The 17,189-nt window shown below is 52.8% G+C and overlaps 1 protein-coding gene across 1 annotated transcript in view; it reads left to right on the top strand.

Annotated features, from left to right (window-relative positions):
- Window positions 1-7,389: 7,389 nt before the first annotated feature.
- Window positions 7,390-17,189, top strand: part of LOC122392230 (band 4.1-like protein 4A) — a gene marked incomplete at its 3' end in the record, with an annotated part of 30,989 nt that continues 21,189 nt past the window's right edge. The window contains exons 1-2 of the mRNA XM_043386864.1: window positions 7,390-7,570; window positions 10,708-10,953. Of these exons, the coding sequence (XP_043242799.1) occupies window positions 10,870-10,953 (84 nt within the window). The remainder of the gene's footprint in view (window positions 7,571-10,707; window positions 10,954-17,189) is intronic.

Here is a 17,189-nt window from a genome sequence, read left to right as displayed (position 1 = left end):
CTCGACCGTTTACCGCGCCCACCACCAGGGGGCAGGCAGGTGGTGGTTGGAGGGGGCAAGGGGCCACGGTGGGGTGCTGGCCTCAGACCTGCTGGATGTTATATTGACGCTTGTCAAAATGTTTACCTAAAACTCACGATCGGTCTGCCAATGCGAGCTTGTTTCACAAACTAAGACGTACCGCATTGATAAGTGTTAGGATATTTTTTTTCTGGGTACCGACACCCTGCATTTCAGTTTTATATGTTGACTTTTTATACAACATGCTGCGTAAAAAGAGATCCACATTAAAAGTGTTATAATTTCTGTACAGGATTACTTTTGACATGGTTTTAGCCCATTAACCGCAGATAACTGCTCCAATGAGAGCCTTACCGCGGCCCCTTCCTCCAGCGGGGTACCGCACCAGAGGCATGGGAGTGCCTGTCCCACCCTGACGCCCATATCCCACCGGGATGAGCTCAGTCGATTGCTCAGCTCACTCACTAGTCGAGAGTCGACTCTCAATGTCCCCTGCTTATCCTCTCAGCTCACGGTCTTGCAATGATATCCTTCGAAGTTCGAACGCAGGGAATCGGCCCAGTAAAATAAACAATAAAAAACTTTGATGGGAAAGTGCTAAAACCATTGACAGGACATTCAAGAGCTAGAAATAAACATGCCTAATTCTTTCTATATAGATAATGCACCTGCTGTTGAAATTGGCAGTTATATTCCTGTCCCGTTATTTTTCTCGCACTGAAAAATGGCATTGGTGAATTTGAAGGACTGCGCCAGTTCATAAGCTTTGCTTAATTTTCTAAAGTTGTGGACGACGCCGCTTCAATTGGGATCCCTTGCACCGTTCTTTGCATTTATCTCATTCCATCGGGTCTGAGCTACAGCCCCATTAAGTCGGGCCCCAATCCAGTTATGGAGCAGAGCACAGTCGTCCCAGCAAGGCCGGTCACACATTTCAGAGCGCTACCAATTGTCACCGACCAATAAATCACTTCCTTTGACGCCTCAACAAGCCACCGGATGATCATTTGCCGGGCTATATTCTCACCGCTCTGCAGCGTACGATATTGTGCACAGTGCACTAACTCAATGAGGCACCGTGCACACGCACGCTGCACCCACCGCTGGGTGTGCACAGTGCACTGTGCAGCGTGCACATTCAACAGAGTCGTGACGTCACGTTTTACGGTGCCTGCCAGTTTCCACGTATAGAAGAGCAAACGTTGAACTAGTTGAGCATGTGCATGTCTTTATACATAAGTGGATGGAGCGCATTTATCTACTTGCCTACTGCCTCTATCTGTTATCTAGAGTTCCTGCTTTTTGTGCTCATTTGCATGCATCAAAAGTCCACTTTTTGCGCTAATACCATACGGGCGCCAAAAGACTTGTAACACTAGCACCGGTAATCGCTCCAAGCCAAGACGCCGTGACTGAATACCGCTAACGACGCTTTCATGGGCAGCTCACTAGCCTGGGTCAGGACTGGCGTGCTGTAGTCGACTTTCTGTAGGTGCAGCCTAAGTGCCCCACCCTGCATCCGAGCGCTGCAGCCGTCGCTGCATGTTGCAGTAGGCAGCATCTTCTCAAAGCTGGGGGATGGGGTGGTAGGCGGAAGCTCTCAAAGCTTTGAGTGTATCGTGATGTGATCTAACCGTTTAACGCTACCACTTCTATCACCACTTCTTTTTCTTCTAAATCTACATGTCTCACCACTTCTCCCAAGCCACCTTTTTACCTAGTTATTTGCCACTCTTAATGATTGTTATGCCACCAGCAGATTGCTTTTGTTTCATCAGTAGCATGATGAGATTTAATCGATTCAATTTTTTGCTATTTATAAAATCACTTATCTTTTCACGCTCGTATGCCTCCTGCACTTCAGGACAGTCTGCAGTCCTTATTATTTTAATTAGACAAATTGATTCATGTATAGGTAATGCAATTTAAAACACCATAACAACACAACGTTTCGTTTTAGTTGCTTTCTCAATGGTGACATTTATCTTGCAAAATATATGAATGAATAAGTCTGCACTCTGCACGTTTTCACATCACACCGTGACTCCGACTAATGGTGGGATGTGCATTGTGCAGTGTGTCCACTAACGACTTCAAGGTTTATGGAAATGACCAACCGGAGTCAGCCGTGCGTACATGCGTGTGTATGACCGTATATTTGGTGTCGGTTGTCATGGCGCCGACTCAACAGATTCAGGATCCGCTTCGATGCTCTGTGAACGTGTTTCAGAATAGTGGATATTTCGTTTTGAACTCATGACTTGCTAGGGGAAGGACGCATATTTTGTTATTTCTGTTGCGCTCTGTATTTCTGTTATTTTCTGCTTGGTGACCATTCCTAAATATTCATCACGCACATTTCATAAAAAAAAATCCTGATCAGGTCAGGCCCGGTCACCAGAGCCGGTTTGTTGACCCCACCTCAGAAAAAGTTGCAATCACGTAAGAGTTAGAGTTTTTCACGGAGCGGTTCCCTCTCTACAGGTCTTCATTACAGTACCTACCAGTGTGTGTAATTTGTATACCTCAGAATTCTTATATCTGTGACCTGAGGTCAGGTCAGAGTCGCGATCTTCACATTACAAGCCCATGGGGAAATATTGAAAAGTGTCCTGCTTCGAGTAAACGAGTCAAAACCACCCAGTTCTTCCAGGATTATGACAGATTCTCTGATCTGTAATGACCCAGGTGCCATTTACTGCAGGGGCACCGGGAAGGGTCATCTGAGGTCATGTGAGGTCATCATTAGTTTTAATTTAGCTGAGTAAATCACGATATGATGGTGCTTGAGACTTGTAAATGGTACCAAACTGTTTGCCTGGTCATGACGCGTTGATTGGTAGGTATCAAGCGTGGCCTTCTTGGATCATGTTATGACCTTCCTAGGTCAAATTTTGAAGTTGAACTATCAAGGTCATCATCAAGTATGATGACCTTGATAGATCGCTCTTAGATGTTCTCATTGTCAATCGTCTTAACGTAGCAACGCCGCGCCGCAATAAACATTGTGATTTTAGCCCACATCGCATCGTTAGTTGTAGTCTCAGTGTGCCGCGCCGTCCACGATCGCACACTGTAGTGTCGCGGTCACGCCCACTCGCTAGGATAGACTCGGGTGCGTTTCTGCTCGATTTACAGTGCTGTGACTGGAGTGACGTTTTTTACATCCGAGACGGTCGATGGGAAGTGGCGAGCTTTTTTATCACTCTACATACCTGTTCTGGACAAGCACGCGCCGATACGGAGCCGCAAGGTTCACAACCCATCTGCCCCGCCGGTCACGGCCGCCACTAAGGACTTGATGGCGAGCCGCCGCGGCGCTCTGCGCACCCTCGGCCGTGACTCGAGCGAATACCGCGATCTGAACCGATCTGTCCGGTCCGCCATCCGCCGCGACACGCGCCTGGCCATAGAGTCCCGTATCAGGGAGCAGGGACCCCACACCGTGTGGCGCAACATTCGGAGTGTTGTTGCTGGCCGGAAGCGAGATGTCACCTCACCACAGCTATCACCGAGCGCGCTGAATGAGTATTTCGTGTCTGTCGGGCCGAGGGTGGCGGCGGGGGTGGCCGGTGCGGCCGAGCACGCGGCAGACCTGCCCTGCCGCCTGCCGCGTGTGGGGGCCTGCGGCTTCTCAGTCTCTCCCATCGACCTCGACACGCTGACGATCGCGCTGTACAGCATGAGGAACTCGCCTGCGTGCGGATCTGATGGTTTGTGTGCTCGTGCTCTGAAGGCTGGCTTCCCCGCCGTCGGCTATGTCATCCTACATATCATTAACGCATGTCTCACCCAATCCGACTACCCTCCAACCTGGAAACATTCGCTCATTCACCCCATCTTCAAGACCGGCGACCCATCCGATCCTTCCAACTTCCGTCCTATTTCCATCATCCCCACCATCGCCAAACTAGTAGAGCGCGTTGTCCAGCGGCAGCTTTACCATTACCTATCCTCCAACCACCTCCTATCCCCCAGCCAGCACGGTTTCCGTCCGCGCCATTCGACGGAAACCGCGCTGGCTACCGTAACCGACCAAATCCTCACAGCTGCCGACGGCGGGGAGATCACCCTCTTATGTCTTATTGACCTGAGCAAGTGTTCTGATATTATCGACCATGACATTTTACTTCGGAAACTCGAGCTGCACGGTGTGGATGTTCAGTGGTTTAAAGCTTACCTGACAGGCCATACCCAGAGTGTGTCACTCAGAGACCACACTGGAGCTGCCAGCGTCTCCCCGCCGATGCCGAACTCGATGGGGGTTTTCCAGGGGTCTGCCCTGGGCCCCCTCTTGTTTACCGTGTTTGCAAATGACATGTCACTGTTCGCTGCGGGTGCAGGTGTCGTGCAGTACGCTGATGACACCCAGGTGATTGTCTCTGGCAAAAAGAACGAACTTTCGGCTGTTATTCATAGCATGGAAAACTCATTGACTGCTTTGGATCAGTGGTTCTGCGCAAACGCCCTTAAAGTAAACGCAAACAAAACACAGCTCATCACTCTCGGAACAGGTCAAAATTTGCGCGGCCTTCCAGACATCAAAATTGCCTTCCGCAACACTGACCTCGTACCTTGCCGCGAGGTAAAAAATCTTGGCGTTATTTTCGACCAGAAATTATCATGGGACAGTCACGTGGGTGTCGTCGGCAGGCGATGCAGCGGTACTCTTGTCGCGCTGTCACATGTCCGTCACGTCCTGCCTGTCGGTGTCATCAAGACACTTGTAGCCGCCTTGGTTCTCTCGCAGGTCACATACTGCCTTTCCGTCTACGGCAACGGCACTAAGAAAAACATTGACAGAATTCAAAAGGTACTGAACTTTGCTGCACGATTCATTTTTGGAAAGAGAAAATTTGATCATGTTAGTGACCTGCGCGGGAAACTTGGCTGGCTGCCCGCTCAGCACATGGCCGACCACCGTACACTGTGTCTGGCGCACAAGGTGATTGCTGGTGGTGAGCCCGAGTCACTGGCGGCTGCATTCGTGTGCAACGGTGACCGGCGGTCCCGGCGCACGAGGCAGGACGGGCAGCTCTACGTGCCGAGGTCCAACACCGAGACCGGCAAGAGACGCTTTTGCTCGAGGGCACCTGCCCTCTACAACCGGCTGTCGAGTGACCTGACACCGCTTAGCCAGCAGCGTTTTTCACGTACCGTGAAGAGACGCCTGCTGGATCTCCACCGAACGTGACCGTTCCGACAGCCGTGGCCGCCACAGCACAGGGGTAGCCCTGTGTACCGTGTATGAGTGCGTGTGTGTGTGTGTGTGTGTGTGTGTGTAGGTGTGTAGGTGTGTGTGTGTGTGTGTGTGTGTGTGTGTGTGTGTGTGTGTGTGTGTGTTTTTTTTATCCATGACAGCGACCATGTTTGACTCGGAGCTTAATAGCCACACTTTGAGTGGACCGCTCTACGATGGCAAATACAATACAATAAGTACCTGTTTCGAACACTATCTTTGATGACCTCTAGTGACCTCAATATTGACCTTACCCTAAAAAGATATTTATAAAAGTTGTAGGGCTTTCAACAAACTATCAAACGCCGTTTACCGTTTGTCGCTCCGATTCGTGATTTTCGAGGTCTAGGGGGGGGGGTCGAAAAGGATTCCGAACCTTTCAGAGCCCGCCCGGAATAGGGTTAACTGGTGACCCTGGCTCTGGAACAGCCACACATGGGTGGAAAGATTAATTGACGACTGACGTTAAATAAATAAATAATAAATACCTAAATAAATAAATAAATAAACAAATAAATAAATTCAAACGATTTTCGTACTCTCAGGCCACCAAACCGAAGCTGAGCTTTCGCCAGCATTTACAATTTGGAATGAGTCTGGACACGACCGCCGACGCCCTATATGTAGGGTAGCCCGGGGCAAGACGCCCCAGATAATTTATTTTGCTACATAAATTTTGTCCCACATCACCTGGAAGGCCAAATTTGTGCTCAATGCGTTCTTTGGACATTTTACTTTAAAGTGCACCCCTCAAATTCATTCACTTATGATCGGACTCCAAGCTAGGAAGTGATTTGTGAAGCAACTGCAAATGGGGCATTTTGCCCCAACCCCAGGGCAAAACGCCCCACGGCCTGGGGCAAGTAGCCCCATACTTTAGATTACAGATTTAACTTGGTAGTTGGCTAAATCTTATATGAGAGGTCTGTTAGACCTCTGGAGGCACGGCGCTGAAGTTAGCACCTTCCATCCTGTCAGGTGTTCAGCTATGACACTATTGTATGAGCAGGTTTTTCACCTGCCTCATAAGACCAAATAATAAATTATTGCAATGCAAATGTCTACAGAATACTTTCTTTCCCATCCAGTTGCTGGGAAAAATACACATAAAGGCATAGAAACTTACTGTTCGCCAGCTACCGAACATTAGAAAGTGGGTAGCCCGAACAACACATGAGGTAAAACGCCCCATGGGGCATTTTGCCCCGTGACCTACTGGGGCGTTTTACCCCATCACGTAGTTCGATCAGAGAACAAAGCTTTGCACTCCAGCAAGACATAATTTAACACGAACCAACCCGGCATGATAAGCGTTAGATAACAGTTGTTCAAAATACATAAAAGTCGTTAACCTGATATGGACCATAAAGGAACGCTATGATGCATAATCTGACAACAAAACATAAAAATCACTCAAAAAACACATTTTTGGCTATATCTCCCGAAAGAGTCATCACAATTTCTTTCCAGTCTGCTCCAGTGGCGGATCCAGGATTTTCACTGGGGAGGGGCTGCAGGTCATAATTGGGCGCCACGCCCCGGATGGGCGCCATAGTCGCATCGTATTGGCGCTGAAATATTGGCGCCCAGTGGCCCTGACAAGAGGCGCCCAGGATCAGTATGTACAGTGACACCACACGATTGGAAATATCGGTGCGGAGCGTACTGAAACGACGTTATTCGACTGATTTTTGCATCCTAGTCCTAGTATGTGGCACTCCGATGAGTTGCGAATTGAAAATTGGCGCCACTGCGCCTTCGGCGCAGTGGCGCCAGTTTTCCTTGGGTGGGGGCTGCCAGCCCCCGCAGCCCCCCCCCCCTGGATCCGCCACTGGTCTGCTCATATAATGATCATGTAGTGCACGTTTTATAGAAGAGAGGATGTTTCCCCAGAACTCTGCCAGCTCCGAGAAACATCGGTGAGGCGTTTTACCTCGGCGGGGCGACTTGCCCCGGTCTACCCTAGGTGTTCACAAATGCTGACCGACGCATTCCACCGTTGTAGTCTCCGCACACCGACTACCGCGTCGCCTGCACTCAGAGCTCATAAGCTGCAGTGTACTCTGCTGCCGCTGGATGTCGCTACTGTGGGGCCGGACAGTCCGCCGTCTGATCGTGACTGGAGCGGCGGGCGGCGAGCGGCGGGCGGCGGTACCGTGCTATTCCAGTCGTGCGCTGGTGCCGCGAGCGGAGGGTGGGGTGTGCTGGACCGCGCGACGCTGACTTTGCCGCCGTCGCCGCCGGTTTTGAGTGCACGAACCATCACATTCCATCGGAGCTGGTCCGCCAACCAGACTCGGCGACAGTCAAGTAAGTCGGACGAAATCACGTCATCCAGCGATTCGGCTGACGTCAACACTGCTCGCGAGGAAGGTAGACCGTTTTTATTCCCCGTCCGTAAACCTCACCTAATTCATACATTTTCTCACGAATCACGAAAAATACGCGGAATGTTTCCACGTATCCGCCCCCATTTTTACACTCGACCATTCTATAGCCGGGGATTATGTTTTCGCGGCCGTCATCGGTGTCGGCGGCGGCGCCGCGCCGGTGCCACATTGGGTGCAGGTGTGATTCCGGGCCGATGGTATCGTCGTGTGGCCGTCGTGCAGGCCGCCGCTCCGGGAGGGCGGTCTGCACGCGATCGGCGATCCTACCGGCCCGGCCCGCCGCCGGCAGGAAGCATCCTTTATAGCGCACAGCGCTGGTCGGTGGTGCTCCTCCGAGCTATTTTATCCACGGAGACGGGCCCCAGTGGTCCCTGAGACACTGGCTCGTCCTCGCCCTCCATCTGCCCCCGTGCGTCACTTGTCGCGGCCGCCCGTCCGTCCGTTTTTTAGCTGTCCGTTTCCTGTGACACCGTCCCCGCCCCCTGGTCCGCGTCACCGGCTCCTCAGCCCCGCCCCGTCACCCGGGGTTGGCGGTTTGACGCTCCACCGCCCCCATACTGCCTACCGGACGGACCTCGTGCGGCTGAGTCGCCTTCCGGTGTCGGCATTGTGGGAGGCGGGCGGTTCCCACACACATCAAGGCCGGCCCAGAACAGGTGTGGTGACCGTCCGGGACCCCGGCCACCGATACCGGGAGCACGCCGCTCGACCGCCGGTCATGCATGAGCGCGGTCGGTTCTGGACCCGAGCGGGCACAGAGCTGCCGCCGTGCGCCGTCGGGTCTGGCCTCTGCGGAGTGTGGTGCGGCTGACCTCTGCCGAACCTGACGCCGCTGACCTCTGACGACCTGGAGGTCAGACAACGCGACCTTTGTCTGATCGACGATGATCAGTGGTGTCTGACCTGGGATGGGAATGACCCGTGTCTGGCCTGAGTTATCTTCATGACATGCTCACGACTCCCGTATGGTTCGCCTCAGCCAGGCATATCTTTATCCTGATGATGAGCAGCAAGCTCTCCGTGTTATTATAGCTCTCCGTTATCAAGCTCTCCGTGTTATTACAGCGCCGCGTATAAATATTATGAACCCGTAAGCTTTGATTCGCATTACACGCGCCCCATTCCTGAGTTTGATTACGACCTGATCATTGATCTAAAAACGTTACCCGCTGACCCGGTCACGGTCTCGACCCGATCTCATCCACAGCCATCCTCCCCGCCGATCCAAACGACCATCCGAGGACTAGCGGTGTATGCAGACACATTTGTCTTAGCGGAGGATCGTTGACCTCTGACCGGAACTCTGTGTGGCTGGTGAAGTCTGCGGGGAGAGACTCCACTCTGCTCTGTGTAAACTCGCTCGAGTCTCACCGGAGCTGCCTGTCGTCGATGGGAGCCGCAAAAAACAGCGAGTGAAATGAGAAATCAGCGCGCCGTGTTTACACAATCCGCTGTGTTACGACACATGTGTGGTCCCATTCTCACGAATTCATGAGCCAGTCCGACTACTCTTACCGTCGAGCTCTTTACACACTCGACACCATCGACAGACAAAGCGGCAGTGTTCATTCAACACAGAGCAGTGCCCTCTCAAGAGCTCGCACGCGTCCCGCATTGTTGTCTCGTGTTCCGGGGCGTTTAGCACGCGGAATTTCGCGCTCTTGCTTTCGCCAATGACACTAGACTGACAAAAACAACCCCGCAGCGGCTAACAGCGGCGCAGAGGGTTCCCGGACCGCGGCGGCCGGCCGGCCGACAGCCCCCAAGGTGTACATAACGAACGGAGCGATCGACAAAAACTCGGGTCGGTAGTGGGGCCCGGCTTGGTCGGAGGCGGCGCAGCGAGCCGCCGCCTTCAAATGGGTTCTCCAACCTTTTGGCCATTACCATATTAACAGGGGCCGCACCATAAACACTGGCTAGGCTGCGGCGTATCGGCTTTGTTTCGGCCGACCACTGCACTGGCTGGCCACGGGCAGACTGGAGTTCGGTGGACTTGAACTAGCAGTTAACTGGCAGAGAACGGGCAGTGCTGGCGGCAAGCTAGCTTTGAGGCGAACCCCCAAACTTAAGGATGCTCCAATTAGATGGTTGCTAGATACCAATTATATACTTTTTTCGTTAATTCGATAAAGCTGCATCGTATGAGCAGCGGAATATGAGCAAATAGTGCTGATATGTGCCCGTTTATTCCGTCCTCCAGCAGGTCCCCATGGGATCATCCCAGGGAAAATTCCGAAGCGTTCCTCTGCTTCAAATGTTGATAACATGCACCGACGAAAGTTAGTCTGCCAGGTGAGACAGCAGGGGGCTGTTTGGGCGCGCCTTTCACTGTGTCGGATTTAATGTGAATGTCTGAAAGGAATTCGTGCTACACTGAAATTTGCATCTGTTGTGTTTTATCTGCACTTTTACGCTTGGATTATGAGTATTTTTATACTTTTCCCAACGACTGATAACCTTTCAAAACTTTCCACCATGTTCTCTCAAACAGAACGCTATGCTAAAAAAATCACGCTTGGAGGTTCAGAGAGCTAAGTAACGGTGAGCTACATGATCGATAGATCGGAGCCGAACACTGCTTTTATAATCCCGGATGCACGTCCCAGTCGATATAGATCTGTAGAACAGCGACGGCATGACAGGCGACAGCGTGAGCTGAACTGGGGCAGGCAGCTGACAGGCAGCTGGCTGACAGGTGTGGTGATTCGTGTCTGAGTATATCGCTGATGACAGAAGACTGCCCGATGTGACGTCTGAATGAAGGCTTGATGCCACAGACTTGACACTTCATATTGTTGATGATTGCTGACTTCAAAGTTACATTATCTGACTAGTGAAAGCAGTCACTGGTAGCCTGCCATCGCTGCACATACGAGATGCTCCCTGTTGAATAGCTTTGATGCTGACAACACAGTCAACAACCGGGCTCATTTCGTGTTACTGACCTACCAGCCTTTGTAGGCGTTTTTCGAAAGTGTTTCGGTTGCTGAAATATACGATGGGCTGGTGTTTTTATTTTCCACTGTAACCAGTATCTGTTTCTGCCTTCCTCAGGTGCCCGTCATAGCACGAATGGTCTGAAGGGGACTGTGATCGCCCCTCACCCGACAGAGCCGCTGAGCTCCGCAGCTCACACAGCTCCACGACAGAGCAGTGACCAGCTCGTGAGCCAGCCGGAGCTGAGCTGCCCAAGCCTCGGCGGCTTCGGGCCCAGCCATGAAGTGTTTCGGAGCCAAAAATAACACCTATCACTGCAAAATAATCCTACTGGACGATCAGGAGCTCATACAGGAGATACAGGTAAGTTAGAGCTGTGCAATTTTCTCAAATAACAGCCACCATGTAACACCATGTGACCGTAACTTGAAGTAGGTACTGGACAAGGGCATTTGTACCTATTAGATTGCCTACATAGTTATCATATACATTATACATCTGCCTATCTCCTCCGCTCGCAGACCATCGCACGGTCTTGCCGAATACCAGATTAGCGCGAATTTAATCAAAAACCCGACTTTCGATAAACTGTTATTTATACCTATCAGTGGGTAGGAAATTGTCTGAAGTTATCGGATAGAACCTTATTTTTAAGCCACTTTACCATTTGAGGACTTATATCCCTGCCGAAAGTAGACCCACGCTCCGGTTCCTAAAATCGGGCTATGGTACTGATAAATATGTCCAGTTTTCAACGTAAATTTTACGGAAGTTTCGAGAAGATATATGAGAAAATAGCATATCACTGGATAGCACAATTCATGATGAAGCTGTTTCTGCTATCATTGTAGCTTTTCAATGCATGGTTTTTGAGTTTAATGAGTTACAACAAGAGCCCTGCATGTGCATCGTTCTCACGATAGTATTTAATAAAGAAGTTGAAAAATGTCAAAATGGATAAAAATGGATATGACGAATAGGGCATGGCTGAACTCATCGCACCTTTCTGAACATAAGCGAGCAAGTTTCAGCTGCCAGTTTTTGCCTATTTGCCGTCAACTCAGCTTTGAACATGTCTAGTCGGCCGCCCTATGTGACCTGACCAAGGTCGGGGGCGGCGCGGCCGGATAGGCTCCAGCCTAATAAACTATCTCAAGCACACGAAATCGTGATTTCATGCACTCCTTGCAAGGTCCGATGCTTCACTTATGCATTGTTGGTCTTACGTGACGTCATTTATGACGTCACTAGGGTAATAAGAGTTTTTCGTCAATAACTCCCGATTAAATTGAGCTAGCGAGTCGAGAAAGCCACCAATGGACTCAGGAAGACTTGCCGAATCGAATGATACGCGACATGACCTCCTTCAACCAACTTCGTGATCTGGAGGATTCTGACCTGACCTTGACCCAAGGTCAACACCTTAAGTTAACTTCAGCCGAACAAAAAGTATACCATTCGACGCGCCTGAGTGAGGCGAACATGATGATACCAAAATTGCGGCTCTGCGGCATTTTTTCGCGAAGTTATTAATAAAAAACGAATCCGCGCCTGGGTCACTTGACCTGACCTCAGAGGTCACAGGTTGGCCTGAGACCTTAAAATCGGATACCAGTCGCTGCGTCTCGTAACGGCGTACACGCTCGTTTTTTTTTTCCGCGGGGCTCTAGCTCCATCAGGGGCGAAACAGCGACGGGGGTCGTACCCCCCCCCCCCCCCCTTCGACCGGCGCGTATTTTGAAAACCAATAAGTCCGGCGAAAGGTAAGTGTCAGTTTTGGAACCAGAGAACCATTTTCAGTGGATCCGAGCGGCGCTGGGATTAAATTCGCGCTAAACTGGTGTTCGGCCACACTGTGCATCGTACAGACCATGTCTCTACATTTGTCATCAACAATCGCACTGATTTAGAGGAAAAGTTCAGTAGTTACACTTGTTACTGAAGTGTTCAACTATACATGACATTTCTGATTCAATTAACGTTTACGACAATCCCTCGCACGCGGCGTTATATTTCCACCAATCAGCAGTTCCCGGTATTATAAGCTTGTTTCGCGTTGCGTGTCTCGTGCTGGACATGCCAAGGTGAGACATAATTAGTCGTTGTCTCAGCCGCACACATTTTTGCGTCTAATGACTGCCAAAAAGGGCCATGGGGAGTCCGTGACCGGTGTTCCAGAGGGTACGACTCGCTTTTATGGCCGGTCCACTGGGAAACGACCTCGTTGACTGCTGGCCAATTTCGTTAGCTGCCGACCACCCTCGCGACAGGTGCGGTATAGCGGGTCTAGAAGCTGCAACTGCTGCGGCCGCTCCATCTCGACCAGATGAGAGTAGGGCTGACACCGCCGTTTCAACTTAATCAAAATGTTTTTTATTGTATATGGAGCACTCAGGTAGAGCTTCCAACTCAGTTTTTTACGATTTACAAGTTCCAATGGTATAGTGTGCTGCGGTGATGATGTTTGCCCACGCTGGGCTGCTGGATGGTTCGCTGTTGCCGTCCCCTGTGGCACACATACCGCATCTGACACATACGAAGCGTCAATAGGCTGTAAATTGGCGGTCACGCCTGTTCCCAGATGACTGTCCGCGCGGCGTCATTAACTCAGAGACCGCTGCCCGAGCCACAATCACCAAACAGCTTCATGACGCGACGGACCCGGACCGCCTGCTTCAAAATACCACCGAATCAGTGACTGCTCAATGGTTGACGACGAGAGCTAACGGTCCTCTTTTGAGCAAGCCGGCATATAGGGGCGACTACCAAGGAAAATGTTGGCATAGGAATGCGGGCGCGGCGGCAGACTGCTCGCTTCCCGTCCAATTCACACGGCAGAAGCCACCGCTAGCGTCAAACCAGTGGAGACTGCGTCTGGGAACAAAACACTAGCGAGAGACCGCTGCGGCGACCAAAGCACCATCCTCACAGGTGCGACAGGTGGCCGGCTCGCCTCATGACTGCCCATTCTCGGCATCAGGGGCGTAGGCAGGGGGGGGGCCACTGGGCCATGGCCCCCCCCTTGGGCGCCGAAGGCGCCCTTTGCGATTGGAGGGCGCCGAAGGCGCCCTCCAATCGCAAATGCAATTGTGATATAATCGAATCGAAAAACAATCGCGACTGGAGGGCGCCCTCCAATCGCGAATGTGTTTACAGGGAAAATACGGATGGAGGGCGCCCTCGGAGGACGCCCATTCCAAATACGCCCTCCAAATACGGTTGGAGGGCTCCCTCGGGCGCCCTCCAACCACATTTGTAGGCTGTAGCTCTCTAAGCGTAACGGTGGTCGCCTATGTAATCCGCTGTCCTGTAAATAAGCGCCCTCTCACCCGAAGGCGCCCTCCTGTAGGTCGCCACCCTGCTACACATTGCCGCCCTTCTGCTGATCGGCGTCCTCATAATTATTGGCGCTCTCCTACCTATTGAGCCCTCATGTGAAATTTTGAAGGCCGCCTTTCTCCCTTTTGGCACCCTCTTGTTCAGTGCCGCCCTCCTACCTATTGGTTCCCTAGTCCTTCCTGTTGAATGTTAATCGGGGCCCTTCTCCCATTGGCGCCCTCGTGTAGATCGCCGCCCTCCTAACCACTGGCACCCTCCTGTTGATCACCGCCCTCCTATCCACTGGCACCTTCCTGTTGACCAGCGCCCTCCGCACAGACGCCCTCCTGTTCGTGTCATCCTCTTGAGCAAAGGCGCCCTCCTCACCATTGCCACCCCCATTTTAATCGTCACCCTTCCGCTCATTGGCGACTTCCAGTTGATGACCGCCCTCCCACCTATTGGCGACCTCTTGTTGATCGCCACCCTCCTATTGGTGCTCTCCTGTTCCTCGCCACCCTCTTACCTGGTGGCGCCCTCCTGTTGATTGTTGATCGGCGCCCTCCTACCTATTGGTGCCCTCCTGTTGATCGCTGCCCTTCTATCCATTGGCGCCCTCCTGCTGCTCGCCAACTTCCTACCTATCGGTGCCCTACTGTCGAAACTCGGGATGTTGATCGGGGCTCTTCTACCTATTAGTGCCCTCCTGTGGATCGCAGCCCTTCTACCTATTGGCAACATCCGTTGATCGCTGCCCTCCTATCATTTATTTACTCCTTTGGCATGTTTTTCAACTTAGTCGTTCTATTGCACATAGTTGATGTCTTGCCTGTGAAAACTGCCACAAATGAACGTGCATTCAGCACAATGAATGAAGTATCTATACCTACCAAAACTATCTACGCTCTACGATGCATAAAACACGTCTTTGGTCTTAACGGATTGATCCTACTTTACGTGCATCATGGCATCTATATGGATTACGATTAAGTATTGTCAACAGGTTCGGGCGCAACAGCAGGCATCTTAAGTTTCGGTGATTGAAACTGGTTATGTGGGTACACTGTATGCATCTGTGAGAAGGCTATGAAGGCTGGTCTGAGGTAATTTGGATGATGTTTACGCATCTCGCGCTCCGGTATCAATCCGATACAGTGATCTGGTGCGTAGATATGCCACCGCCAATAAACTTTTATACATCGACACCCATGAGCCAAGCTTTCTGTACAGTTTGTGTGGCAGCGGCCCGACCAAACCTTAGGTATTTTTTACACCTTCAAATTTGGTAAAAGAGCGAGAGGAGCTTTGAACAGTGATCGTATAAAAGGCGTGCCTAAAAAGCGGAGGAAAAGGTTGTTTTCAAAAATTTCGCGCGCCTTCGGCGCAGCATTTCAAGAACACTTGACCTTTTGTGACCTGGAGTATAAAGAATACACACGATGCAAAATCAATGCAGCACGACCTATACGAGGTTACGCAAAAAAAAAAACTGGTGGCATGGTAAAAAACGCCTCCCAACCCCCCAACCCCCACTGAGCGATTTTTTATCTCGCGACCGTATGGCGCCCTCCTTGGGTGAGGTGGCGCCCTCCAAACCCTTGGCCCCCCCCTTCGCGATTTTCTAAATACGCCGCTGCTCGGCATGTGTATGATAGCTACAAAGAACCACCTCATCTTCTGTGATGGACGACTGCAAAGAACCGTCTCATCAGCGCTCAATTACGGAAATAACAGAGTGGTCGCGACTGGTGGCACATTAGCGGTTCGCCGTACTTACTTGCACATCGCTGTGTGAATCCCGTCTCTCTGTACCAGTGATCTCCAGTCCTCCCCTCCTCTCTCTCTCTCTCTCTCTCTCTCTCTCTCTCTCTCTCTCTCTCTCTCTCTCTCTCTCTCTCTCTCTCTCTCTCTCTCTCCCTCCCTCCCTCACCATCCTCGGTGTGCCCTGCGGCCGGCGCGGGGCGGCGCCGGACTTTCGGCCGGTGCCGGTCATCTCAGGGGTGCGTCGGGTTCAGGCTGACCTGCCCTGAGGGCATCATCTCCGCGTCTATATCGCCGCCGGCGCCGCCTGATCGCTCTATTTTTCCGGGTGCGGAGACTCGGCGGTGGCTGTGGGCAGCCATTAGCTGCGCGAACGGCTAGAGGCGGCGGGCGGGCGGTCGGCGGCGGGCGGCGGGCAGCGATCGGGCGGGCGGGCGGCGAGCGGGCGGGCGGTGGCCCGTGCGCCGCACCGGCCGGCCGTTTTATTAGCCTTTGTGTACGGCCGGCGTCACCCCGGCCATTGGCAGGTTTACAGCACCGGGAGGCCGTATATCCCGCGACCCGCTGAACTGGAATGTGTCAGCGGCGAGTGCCCTCCCTCTGAGGGGAGGGAGGGAGGGGGAGGGAGGGACAGGTATCGCCTCGACGGGACCTCCGCCCCCCGGCGCGGCGGCCGCCCATTTGTACGGCACTCTGTCGCCGCCGAGCCGGGCGGGCTGGCGATGGGCCGATCGGTCGCTCTCTCAGTCCCAGTGATGCGACATCCCCGGCCGACCGGACGTGAGCGCCCATTAGCGACTTGAGCCGCGACCGCCCGCCTCGTCCGGCCGCGCTTCGGCTCGTTTCAGGTTGACAAATTCGGCCACACCTCAGCGGCCAGTGTCAGCGTGGCGCGCCGGCCGGTCGTTTGGCCGATTGACTTTGATCGGCCGACGGCGGCGGCAGCGGGCCCTTCGTGTGCCGGGCGGCCAGAGTGCCGGCTGCAGGGGCGTTTTAATCTCGGTTATGGCCGCGGTTGCATGCAGCGCCGACGCGCGGCCGCTCCGCCGGCGCTCCGGTGCCGGGAGATGTGTAATTTGTCCGTGGATACGGAGCGCCTCGGGCCAGCCGGCCGCCGGTCATGGCCCTGGCGAGCCGTCCGGCCGGCCGCGCGGGCCGCGAGCCAACGGCCGGCGCCGGAGAGCAGAGGCGCAGACCGCGCGCTCCGCGGAGCTGAACGGGGCAAATTATTGAACCCAGTCGAGTGGAGCTAAGGCGGAGCTGAGCCAAATTAACAGGCGCTCAGCCGACCTCAGCGGGGCTCAACCAGTCCGAGTCGGTATTTATTGGTATCAGCCCGGTAACCGGTTTCGGCGGGTGTAACAAATCTCCCCAATCGGCCGCGCACTGTCGTGTTCTGTCGGAAATCAGTCGTCACGCTCGCCGGTCAGCTCTCTCGGCGGTGCACAGTCACGGCGGACGGCGCGACGCCGGAGACCACGCTCCCTCCCTCCCTTTCCGATCGTGATCGGGTGGAGAGC

This window comes from Amphibalanus amphitrite, unplaced genomic scaffold (assembly GCF_019059575.1).
Source record: "Amphibalanus amphitrite isolate SeventyFive unplaced genomic scaffold, NRLGWU_Aamphi_draft 000475F_arrow, whole genome shotgun sequence".
Taxonomy (NCBI): Eukaryota; Metazoa; Arthropoda; class Thecostraca; order Balanomorpha; family Balanidae; genus Amphibalanus; species Amphibalanus amphitrite.
Note: the sequence above shows the minus strand (reverse complement) of the source record. Positions and strands in the feature narration are given on the sequence as shown.